Here is a 12381-nt window from a genome sequence, read left to right as displayed (position 1 = left end):
TGCGCTGACTCAGAAAGAGCCCTGCAGCCATGGTCTCTTCCTTTCCCTGGCCTTAGGCTCAGGAGCAGAGCTGCCCATTTCGCTGGCTGGGCTCAGGGGGTGGAGCCATGCTGCCACAGCAGCTTCCCCAGAGCCCAGCTTGCTAGCTGGGCTTGGGGGCGGAGCCACAGCACTGCTGCGTAGGGTGACAGATTGTCTAGGGCCAGTCTTGCCTGGTTCTTACTCTGTAGAGTACTTATGCAGTGGTCCCTCTGCTGCTCAAGTTTGTCTTCTCCCCTCCATATTGATCAGATTGAGGAGTCTGTGCGGAGTATGGTGATGCGCTACGGCAGCCGCTTGTGGAAACTGCGAGTCCTTCAGGCAGAGCTGAAGATCAACATCCGGCTGACGCCGACTGGCAAGGCGATTCCCATCCGGCTCTTCCTGACCAACGAATCGGGCTATTACTTAGACATAAGCCTCTACAAGGAAGTGACAGACTCCAGGACTGCCCAGGTACAGCATGTCTCTTACAGGGAGACAAAACAATTGCTGATTACTTCTCCCCATATGAGTAGCATGCTAATCTTGGGCTGTTCGTTGCTTTGTTGCTGTGTGATGCATGAGTAGGCATGTGTGTATTCAAAACTTATGCCTACTTAGCTCCAGATTCCTTCTGGGAAAGCTAGGACTGAGAGGGAAACCTGTCTTCCACTACCTGTCCTAGAAAGCCCACAGGTTTAGGTCTCAATACACAACATAACAAGAGTGACACAGCTTGCTACGAGATCTTTCAAAGCTATGAAGCTCTGAGACAGGCTTGGACATGAAAGCAGAGGCTGGATCCTTCCCTTTTTGTTAGCGTTTACAAGAGGCCTGGTGGTTTTTCTCGTAACATCTAATCAGAGTGAGTGGTTAACATGAGCATCCAAGTCATCTAAGCACTTAACAGGCATTGAAATGTCCTTCATGTTAATATAAGTGATCCCTAGTCTCCAAGAGCATGTGCTTCATGAGGCTGCCACCTTGATGAAGCCACCTTGATTAAACAGGCGTGGTGGATGACTTCATTTTATGCAGCAACATGCATCTCTGGTTTCCAGATCATTGCCCAAAGAAGGAGCCATTGAGAATAAGGGGGTGAGCTCTACTGGCTTTCGTTTAATGGCATAGAGAAAGGCCAGAGCAAGACGGTTGAATGAAATGGCAATAGCAGCTCTCCCCTGTGAACCTGATTATCATGTTTATATTGGGGGGGGGGGGGTGTTCCCTTTTTTAGATTATGTTCCAAGCTTATGGTGATAAGCAAGGGCCACTGCATGGAATGCTGATCAACACCCCGTATGTGACAAAGGACTTGCTCCAGTCCAAGAGATTCCAGGCTCAGTCGCTGGGAACCACCTATGTCTATGATATCCCTGAAATGTTTCGACAGGTAAGGGCTGCATACCTAATTTGGATCGAACCAAAGGTCCATCTAGCTTGGTGCTGTTGACTCAAGGAGGAGATACTCCCAAAGGGTTTGGGGAGGTTTGCATGTAGTGTGTGCAGTAGGTGGCTTAGTCCTCGGTGCCTCATATCCAGAGGTCCTCTGCCCCATTGCTACTCTGCTTCAGGCCCATATCCTATACGTTTGTTTTATTTAATGTCTCCATTTTTTATTACTAGAAAAGTAGCAACTTCACTGACAACTTCTGATGGAGTTCTTGCTTCAGTCTGAGAAATGTTGGGGGTTAGAAGAGATGTTTTGTTGATATATTTCCGTCTATATGTAAAAACTGTACTTTTGCTGCCTCCCACCTTTTTTGTTGTTGGATTTTTAAAGGTAGCTTTTCAGTTTTGAAGTGAGGTTGGGGAATGAAGAAACTGTGTAGGGGGAGAAGAGGGAGAAGGCAGGAAGAAAAAATCCCCCTCCCCTGCTCTGGAGAGACACTTGAAGCACTCAGCTCCCCCCCCCTCCCCATTTTTCATGAGCAGGGAAGCTGAGAATGCTGACAGAGGCTTCTGACTCATGCAGGGAAGCGGCTGTGCATGCGGCTTCTTCTAGAGCCTACTCCGTGGAAATCCTGGTGAAAATCTAGAGTCACATCCATGCTTGAGCTGCTACCCCGGAGACACCGCCTGCCTGAGCATACCTGGAGGTCCTTAGGCTAGCTGGAGTTGACCATGAGACTTTCCACGTGCAGAGCAGGTCCTCTGCCTCTGAGCTACAGGGCCTCCTTGCCACTGGCTCCTTGCAACTGACTTTCATGCTGCTCTCAGTTGATGATCTTTGTTGGCAGCATCAGCAATTTCTTTCTCTGATCCCAGTACAAAGAGGGATGGCGTAACAAGCATCTTTTTTTCTTCTCCCTCATTTCTTTAGTCTTTGATTAAGCTCTGGGCCTCCATGGATGAGCTTGCAATCCTGCCCGCCTCTCCTCTGCCGTCTGATCTGTTGACGTATACAGAACTGGTGCTGGATGACCAGGGCCAGCTGGTGCACATGAACAGGCTGCCGGGAGGAAATGAGGCAAGTGGTGCCATTTTGTTATTCACCTTTCCCTTGTTGCTAATACTGTGGCCCTTCTTTTTAACCTCCACTGTGGGCAGCTGGATCCATTTGGTCTTTAGGCAGCACAGCAGGATGCCCATTTGAGTTGAGCCTAGGCCTGGGGGGGAATGTCCAGTGGGAGTGAATGCGTGTGGGAGCCCTGACATGGATGGCCTAGGCTAGCCTCATCTCATCACCTGGCAGATGCTCAGCAGGATTGACCATGGTCTTTACTTGGATGGGAGACCACCAAAGAAGCCCAGGGCTGCTGTGCAGAGATAGGCAATAGCAAACCACTCAGCATGGGCATGAACTGTCAAATGCTGCACAATCCCCATCAATGATCACCTCTGTGATGTAGTCAAATAAGGTGTATTCATTAACCAGAAGCTGTTACAGTCCCGAGACAGCGTCTTGGTGAAACTTAGCCCTCAGGCTCAGTACATACAGATAAAACTTTGGGTTCCAGCCGTTACATGATTCAACTCAAAGCACCTTTTTCTGTATCAATAAAAAGCATCCCTTCCCCCCCGCTTCCATCTGAATTAGCTGAGGCAGGTTTCACTCAAAAGGGAAAGTAGGAGTCTCTGAGTCGCAGATAAGACCGCTTGAACTTCAGATGCTGGCCGTGCCACAGTCCCAGGGTAGGACAGGTTGCTTATGTTCATTACAGACATGATAGATTAGCAAGCAAGCAATCTAGCTAAGACAAATCATAATGATTCACATAGGCCTGGACCAAGATGGATGCGCTTGTGGCAAGAGACATTCTTGATATGAACTGGGAAAGTGGTGTTTTGTGTTGGTTCATGGTTTGTTTGATTTCCTGAACTGGTTTATGATTTGTTTGGGAGTTGTAGAACTCATGAGTTAGAGACACCAAGCTCACTGGGAGTCTTCAGCAGGCTCTCCTCCACCCACTCTCCCAGATTTGGAATGTCCCAAGTTATAGCCCCCCAAAGCAGATGTCCCTAGGAAATCTCGGCTTCAGCTCTCATGACAACTGACTCTTCTCTCTCCATGCTGCAATGTGAAAGCAGCTGAGTTGGGGTCTGCTTCCATAGACCAGAATGGGAGCTCCGTGATTGGTTCCCAGAGCTGCCAATCAAGCTATGGAAAACTGCTATGGGTGTTTCTAGGGCTCCCAGAAGTCCACCCCCAGCATTGCCTAGGAATTGGCTGAATCGGCACTAGGCTGTCTGGAAAAATGAACTGCAAAAATTAGCCAAATGAGCTACCAAGAAAAAAAGGCAGTTCATTTTCTGGTTTGGGCATGGTGCAACCAAACAAACTAATTTGAAATGAACATGAACCGGCCCCGTTTGTGCTCAAACCATAGTTAATTTTCAATTCGTTGCCCATCCCTACAAACCACCATTGTCAGACCTCAGAAGATAAACAAGGCTGGCCCTGTTTAATACTTGGATGGAAGACTACCAATGCATTCCAGGGTCAGTACGTAAAAGCAGGCAATGGCAAACCACCTCTGTTCATCTCTTGCCTTGAAAACCCTATGTTTTCATAAGGTAAGTTTTCAAACATAAGTCAGCTACAACTTAACAGCACTTCCCACCACCAATGCATATGTAGCTTGGGCAGTTGAAGCCTTTTCATGGCATGGAAGTAAATAATGTCTCATTAAGCCTCAATTAAAAGGACAGGATGTCTTTCTTTGGGCCTGCAGGCAGCCTGGGTTTACCCTACTAAAGGTGAATCACATCACTAACACCACTACTAGTTTATTTTAGGTTGTATTTTAAGTAGGATTTAAGCACTTTTTTAAGTAAAGGAGAGAGAGCCAAGGAAGAAACTGGAGGGTGAGGGAGGTGTAAGAAGTTTGCAATGGGAAGGTGAAAGAGGAATGACCAAGCTTCTGGTGGATGCTCTGGGAACCTTGTGGCTGGCCCATGGATGTGCAGTTCCCACTGTGGGGTTTTGTGGAGACAGTGAAAAAAAGGAAAGGTCCCCTGTGCAAGCACCAGTCGTTTCTGACTCTGGGGTGACGTTGCTTTCACAACGTTTTCACGGCAGACTTTTTATGAGGTGGTTTGCCATTGCCTTCCCCAGTCATCTACACTTTCCCCCCAGCAAGCTGGGTCCTCATTTTCCGACCTCGGAAGGATGGAAGGCTGAGTCAACCTCGAGCCGGCTACCTGAAAACCCAGCTTCTGCCAGGGATTGAACTCAGGTTGTGAGCAGAGCGAAAGATTGGGAGCGGGTTCATGTTGTGAGTTGGGGTTGGAGGCAGTTCTTGGAATGGCAAATGTTTGAATAGTTCTGGATTCAATCAGGATTACATTAGCCCCAGCTTGCAAAAAGACAGGATGGTCTGGGCAGCTCCTACCATGGTTTTCCGTAGGGAGCAGTGGCACATGAGCTATGAAAGCAGTGCAAAAGAGAGACCTGAGTACTCTGCTTTTTATGCAAAGGTAGAGTGTACTTAGGGTTGCTGTGAGAGACGGCCCTGCAAAAGCATACTGCGACCCTCTAAGGCAGGAGTGGCCAAACTTGCTTAACGTAAGAGCAACATAGGCTAAATGTCAGATGTTTGAGAGCTGCAAGACATGAACATCAGTGTGGGAGGGAGGGAAGGAAGGAAGGAAATAGATGGGGAGGGAAGAGGGGGAGAGAGGTGGCAGGAAAGCAACTTTAACTTTAAATGCCTTCTCCAAACTAGCTGACGTGATGGTGGAGAGTTCAAGAGCCACACAATATGTGTGAAAGAGCCACATGTGGCTCCCGAGCTGCAGTTTGGCCACCCCTTCCCTAAGGAGTTTGGGAGGGGCCATGGCTCAGTGGTAGAGCATCTGCATGGCACGCTGTAGGTTGAAGGTTCCATCCCCAACACTTCTACTTACAAGGACCAGGTGGTGGGAAATGTGAAAGCCCTCTTCTGCCTGAGAACCTGGAGAACCACTGTCAGTCTGAAGAAGATGACGACATTGGATTTATATCCCACCCTCCACTCCAAATCTCAGAGCAGCTCACAATCTCCTTTATCTTCCTCCCCCACAACAGACACCCTGTGAAGTGGGTGGGGTTGAGAGGGCTCTCACAGCAGCTGCCTTTTCAAGGACAACCTCTGCGAGAGTTATGACTGACTCAAGGCCACTCTAGCAGCTGCAAGTGGAGGAGTGGGGAATCAAACTCGGTCCTCCCAGATAAGAGTCCGCGCACTTAACCATTACACCAAACTGGCTCTCCTGACTTTGATGATTCCAGGTTCTGATCCAGTAAAAGGCAGCTTCATATGTGTTCATGTGTCCTCTTTCATATTTTGGTCTTGTTTCTTTAAACTGAAACTTTAAAAATTGAATTTAGTGTATATTTGTATGCTTCATGTTTTGGGCTTCTAGGGGCATAGGTGAAGTATCACAGCATGACAGTTTTTGATAGACATTCAAAGAGCCCTGCTGGCTCAAATCAGAGGTCCAGCATTTTCTGTTTCACCATGACCCCACCTGATACTTCCAAGAAGCACAGGAGATCTTACAACCTATCCTTGTTGCTTACCCAGCAACTCCTACTCAGAAGTGTGCCGTTTCAGTTAGTGGAGGTTCAGACTAGATCTCTCCTGCCCTTGAGCCTTATTAAGAAGTCTTCAGTAAGATGCTGCCTCTCACTCTCTAACCTTGTTGCTTATAATATACAGTGATACTGAGCTACCTTACAGGGCTGTTGTTGGTTTTATGGAGAGCTGGCATAGTGAAATGGTTAGTGTATCTGACTAAGATCTGGGAGACCCAGGTTTGAATCCCTGCTCTGCCATGAAAACTTGCTGGGTGACCTGGGGCGACTCACATGCAGTCTGCCTAATCTACCTCACAAGGTTGATGTGAGGATCCGGAGGAGAAGAGAATGATGTAAGTTGCTTTGGGTCTCCAGTGGGGAGGAAGTAAATATACTATGTAAATAAATGATCGATGTTTTTGACATTCCTGTTTAGCCCTGTTAGTCTGAAAACTTGCATTACAACAGAACTTGTTAGCTTTTAAGGAGCTGCAGGGCTGTGTTCTGTTTTTGCATACTGAGTGTGTGAAATACTTTGCGTAAATGCGGAACTATTAGCATTGCCCCAAGAGGGGAGAGAGAAGAAAACCCTGAACACGCAATCTAAGCTAGTAAGACCCACTTCTGCAAATGGGTCTGTTGGGCGGTGTTTTGCCCAGGGAAGACTTGAATAGTAGTGTTGTTTCGGGATTTAAGGCACAGTAAATGGGCTGCTGTTAAATCCGAGAGAAGGCAGGTTTTAACTTGCAAGGAGTGTGTGTGTGTATTTGTTTGTGCATGCATGCACGTGTGCCATTTCTCATTTGTGTGTGTGTGTTGCGATTTTGACCATTTCCCTTGCTGGCATTCCTGGTTCATTGGTTACTTTTACACTACGTATAAGCAATTGACCCAAAAATAACAGTTAAGACTGTCCAAGTTTACCAGGAAAATTTTGGTGTGAGGGGTTCAAAAAATCGTGCAAAAGGTAGACTTGGCAGATTTGGTCTGCATGAAGGAGAAATGAAACTAAAATGAGGGTTTTCGAAGCGAAATGGTGAGGACGATCAGTTCCAGAGCACATCTGCTTTTCATTGGTGTCCTCTCCATCCCGCCATTGTTGAAACCTTCCTAAATTTTATTTCTCCTCTAAAGCACTCCTCCAGTGCTGTAGGAAGGTGTCTCTGTCTCTTTCTCGCCGCTCTTTTCTTTCTCTCTGTGTCTCCCCGCCTCTTCCCTTCCCTTCCCTTCTCTGCTCTTGTTCTGCATTTGGAGTGGTTGGAGGCCAGGGGAGTAGCAAAGATTCCCAAGGGAGAGAGCTGTGTTGTGGCTGAAATTACTACTGCCGAGCTGCCTGGGCATGAACGTGTAGTGTTTACTCTGCCAGCATGAATACAAATAGTCTTATTATATGGAACCCTGTACCCGAAGACCAGCCACTCTCTTGTGCGCTCTTTCTCTGTGTCACATGCACACACTTCTTTTAACCCTTGAAAGACATTCTGCATGCCTTGGACTCTGTGTTTGCCCAAGCGGGACATTCAAAGGAGACACAGGCAGTCTTTGGTGCTTGAAGGATCTGGGTCCCTCCATTTTGTTGTGATGGTTTGCCAAAACTCTGGGACCCCCCCCCCCGACTAGAACCAGTTGCAGGCTGGGGTCCTCCTGCTGCACCCCAAAGCTGTACAATGAGACATTCCCTTCCCCCATAAAGCACAAATTCACATAAAGTTATGATGCTTTGCCAAGGATTTTGACATCTAAATTCTCCTGCTAATGCAAAGACAAGCAGCCAGTGAATGTGTGCATTTTACAGATGAGAACAATGAGGCTATGAGAAAGAAGCGATCCTGGCTTACTAACAATTTTATGCAGCAGTATATATCTCAGTATTTTCATTTATGACTTCACCAGAGCAGCATGGTTCCGGTACAACCAACTGGACCAGTCGCTTTAACAATTAGGGGAGGGAGAGAGCCCTTGGTGGGGTCGGAATTCCTGAGATGAGCAAGATATGTTGGGAGGAGGCTAGCTTTAAGCCAAGGACCACTGGATGACGAGGGGCTCCCAATGGAGCTTGTGTAGCTCTGCCACTAATTTAGACACTAGACCACTTCCTGATCTCAAGGACCACCCATTCCTGATGAACCTATCCAATTTTTGAGGTCCATCTGGTGACCTGCTTCAGTGGTTGCCTGAGATTGAGATGACTGGCCACAAAACATGGCCTTTTCTGCTGAGACACTGGCTTTGTGAATGCCCTTTGATGTAGTGGTTAAGTGTGTGGACTCTTATCTGGGAGAACCAGGTTTGATTCCCCACTCCTCCACTTGAAGCTGCTGGAATGGCCTTGGGTCAGCCATCGCTCACGTAAGAGTTGTCCTTGAAAGGGCAGCTGCTTTGAGAGATCTCTCAGCCCCACCCACCTCACAGGGTGTCTGTTGTGCGGGAGGGTGGGTAAAGGAGATTGTGAGCCATTCTGAGACTGATTCAGAGAAAAAGGCGGGGTAGAAAATCTGCGGTCTTCTCCTCCTCCTCCAAACCTCCTGTCTAACACAAGCTTGCTGAATTTTTGGACCCAGGCTAGAGTTGTTATTTTTCTTTTAAAAATTCACATAGGCTTTCTTGACCTGAGGGAGTTCTCCTCCGTTGCTCAGGTACTAAGCATTTAAAAGATTTTTTTAAAAAATTAATTCCCTTTTTGCTTGTTTTCTTTGCTGGGTTGCATTTTACGAATGCTGCTGTTTATGGTGAGGTTTTTTTGGGGGTGGGGGGTGGGGGGAATGATTTTGCTGCTTTAGAATGTTTTGTGCTCTACATGGATTATACTGGTCTTATTATTGCATTTTGCAGCTACTTTAAGTTATTTGACATTGCCTTAAATTCATCATGTATTTTGGAGGGAACAAATTTCAGGAAGCAACATATGAATATTTTAAATAAATATTACTCAAAATTAAATTGAAGCTATCTGATTTCCCATCAAACACACTTTGATTTTAAATCTGTGACTTGATTCCAGTAATAATTTCTGCTGAAGGATGGGATTTGCATCTGTGAAACATAACCCCACCCCACCCCGCTGCAATCCAAAATACCCTGTGCTGCAGGGGAACGGGGGAAACTTAGATACAGCATAAGGGGGAGCATTGCTAGATCCGACTCAGGAAATACTTGGGGACTTTGGGGGTGGAGCCAGGAGCAAGACTGCAGCAAGCATGATTGAGCTCCAAAGGGAGTTCTGGCCATCACATTTAAAGGGCCCACACACCTTTTAAATGCCTTCCTTCCATTGAAAATAATGGAAGATGGGGGCAACTTCTGTTGGGGCTCATAGAATTGGGGCCCCTGGCCCAATCTTCTTGAAACTGGGGGATGGGTGGATTGAGGAGAGGCACCAGATGCCATGCTGAAAAAATTTGGTGCCTCTCCCTCAGAAAACAGCCCCCCGCAGCCCAGATACCCACAGATTGATTCTCCGTTATACTCTATGGGTACCAGTCTCCATAGGGTATAATGAAGTGCCCAGTGGACATCCCCCTCCCCACTTTCTATTAACCCTGAAGTGGGGAGAGGGCCTCCAAACCAAGGGATCCCCTGCCCCCAACTGGGGACCGGCAGCCCTAAGGGGGGAGTCAGAGGTGTCCGATGGGAGAGGGGAGCTGGTAAAAATCACCTCGCCTTCCATCTTCTGGCAGCCTTCTCACAGGAGCCAAGCCTTTGGGCATAGTGCAGTCAAAACCTAATGCTTTACTCCTCTGTTTCAGTGGGAGAGTGAAAGCCATATTTGCTAGACCTGAAAATGGCAGCTGTGGGTTTTACTCATTTCTTGAGTCCCACTGATGTGACGTTCTCTTTTCCCTGCCTGCAATCCGCGTCTGAATGTGGTGGTATGGAAACATGAAATGCACTAAAATCAGCAATGCTTCCTTTGTCGGTGTCCTTCATCTGGAATGTAGGGAACTCTTAAGGCATTTCTTTTTTTTTTACGCACGCATCTCAAAATGTAAAGTGATTGTGACAGGGTGTGCAGATGCATGTATGGTCCAGGTATGCTCCTTAAAGGGCCAGATTGTCGTCCTCCTCCTGAGGAATACATGTAAAATGGCAACATAGACCGTGGGCATTTTATTTGTTCAAAGCAGTTATTAGCTGCCTTTCTTCCTTATGGAGCTTAAAGCAACTTACGGCATACAGAAAATATATATAATAAAAATGCATTCACAGCAAAACTGAAATTTGCAATCACAATTCAGGCCTGCTAGTGCACTTAACCAAGTGTGGTCCTCAATGAAACCATCGTCAGCTGCCTCCTTAAAGAACGGAAGTGAGGGGGGCAGGCGCACCTCCCTCAAGACTTTGTGTTATCTTACTGAAGCTAAGCAGGAATGGTTTGGGTCAGTGTGAACTCTTTTGTTCCATGTTGTTCTCCTAGGATTCTGATTCTTTTAAAAAAGTAAGTCTCTAGTTGTTCTGGTGCTCAGCTAAGCTTGCAAGTGCCCTGTGGGCAATGCTTGCTGAAACGTTTAGAAGCCAGAATGAGGTTTTGGATGCAGAATGCCTCTCCTTAGAACCAGGGCACAGCTGAAGGGCTGCAGGACAGAGCTGTCTTGCATGCAGCTAAGCATGTTTGGGTCTTCTCAGTGCCTCAGAAGGATCTCTTGGCTTCCGTGATGGGAGGACAGCAGGAGATAATGAATAAATGCATTTAAAAAACCTGGCTTTGCTGCCGTGGGATGTGTGAAACTCCTCCAGTGCTAAAGATGCGTCTGAACATTTTATTAACAAAGAGGGCTAAAAGGCAGGAGGAGGAAAAATGGAAGCAGGTTTGGATTAAAGGATTTTTCATTGATTCATCATTTGCTTTTTAATGTATCAAGTGGAATGATGAATCGATTAAATAAATGTGAACATTTTCAACTCCTCAGTTGGCTGATCAACTAATTAGTTCCTTAACCTCTTGTCTTTTAACCGTTCAGGGGTTTGATTGGTCAAATGTTATGTTTGTTTGCCTGTCATCGAAATAGCTGGGTACCTTTTTGGAGATACTGAAAGAAGTATGTGAGGAGTTCTTGAGTTTAATAAAGTGAAAGCTGCTTCTCATTATATGAATCCAACTCAAAAATGCACTGCTTTCAGGCACAGCAACACAACAATGAGTAATTTAGTGCTAGCCAGTCATACACAACAAAACACTAATTCCAAATATGCATTCCAGATATATGGATACACAGATTCCAGAAATGAATTCCAAATATATTAACAAATATCTGGACAATGGTGGGTCAATCCAAAGTGCGCTATTTCAAATCTTTCCGTGTGTAATTAGTGTAGGCATTGGCTATGTGTGAATGTGTGCAGTGATTCCCATACAAACTCAAGTTCTTGTTTATAAGATTACAAACTCTTTGGAGTCTGCTTTGGCCCCACTCCAAAAGTGATAATTATTAAGATGCTAAGCTGTCTGGAGTCCTGGTTAAAGGTCCCGATTCAAAGTGATACCAAGACTATATATTTATCCATTCACCTTTGAACCTGATGAAGATTAGCCTTATCTGCTTTCTGTTTCCTTCTGTCCTTCCCACCCATCCATCTTATCAGCCTCTCCTCTTCAGCTATATTTATTAGCTCACTACTTCATATATTCCACACCTTTCTCCACAATGGAGGACCAAAGCAGTTTACATCCTCCTCCTCCATTCTATCCTCACAACAACCCTGTGAGGCAGGGTAGGCAGAGTGTGTGCAACTGGCCTGAAGTCATCCAGTGAGCTTTTTCACAGCAGACTGCAGACTCATATGTGGGTCTCCTAGATCCTGTTCTGAAACTGTAACCCCCCCCCCCCCAACCCACAGTGGCTGTTCTGGGGTGGCTGCTGTTGTCAATCAATCAATCGATCAATTTTTATTTGTATCCCGCCCTCCCCGCCGAGGCAGGCTCAGGGCGGCTAACAACACAAGTCAATAATTTACATTGTACAATATTTAACAGTAGAATACAATTCAACAATTTAATTAAAACTCTATTAAAATTCTAAAAGCAATAAAATTAACTAATATGTTGGTGCTATTATACAGATGGTAAGCTTGCTCAGCAGTCTTTCTCTTGGTCGGTGAAGGCCATTCGGAAAAGGATGGTCTTGCAGGCCCTGCGGAACTGTTCAAAGTCCCGCAGGGCCCGCATATCCTCTGGAAGCTGGTTCCATAGGCGTGGAGCCACAGCAGAGAAGGCCCGAGTGTGGGTACTCTGTAGTTTCACCTCTTTTGGCCCGGGGATAGTCAGCAGGTTCCTCCCTGCTGACCTCAGTGCTCTCTGGGGTTCATACGGGGAGAGACAGTCCCTCAGGTAGGCAGGTCCTCGGCCATATAGGGCTTTGAAG

At 46.5% G+C, this 12381-nt stretch overlaps 1 protein-coding gene across 2 annotated transcripts in view; it reads left to right on the top strand.

The window, feature by feature from the left end:
• ACACA (acetyl-CoA carboxylase alpha) overlaps positions 1-12381 on the top strand; it is a 291537-nt gene that overhangs the window by 163673 nt on the left and 115483 nt on the right. For both annotated transcript variants that reach the window (XM_060259542.1, XM_060259543.1), the window contains 3 exons: positions 292-495; positions 1259-1414; positions 2345-2491. In XM_060259542.1, the coding sequence (XP_060115525.1) occupies positions 292-495; positions 1259-1414; positions 2345-2491 (507 nt within the window). The remainder of the gene's footprint in view (positions 1-291; positions 496-1258; positions 1415-2344; positions 2492-12381) is intronic.

Source organism: Heteronotia binoei, chromosome 18 (genome assembly GCF_032191835.1).
Source record: "Heteronotia binoei isolate CCM8104 ecotype False Entrance Well chromosome 18, APGP_CSIRO_Hbin_v1, whole genome shotgun sequence".
Lineage (NCBI taxonomy): Eukaryota > Metazoa > Chordata > Lepidosauria > Squamata > Gekkonidae > Heteronotia > Heteronotia binoei.
This window is presented reverse-complemented; position numbering and strand designations above follow the sequence as displayed.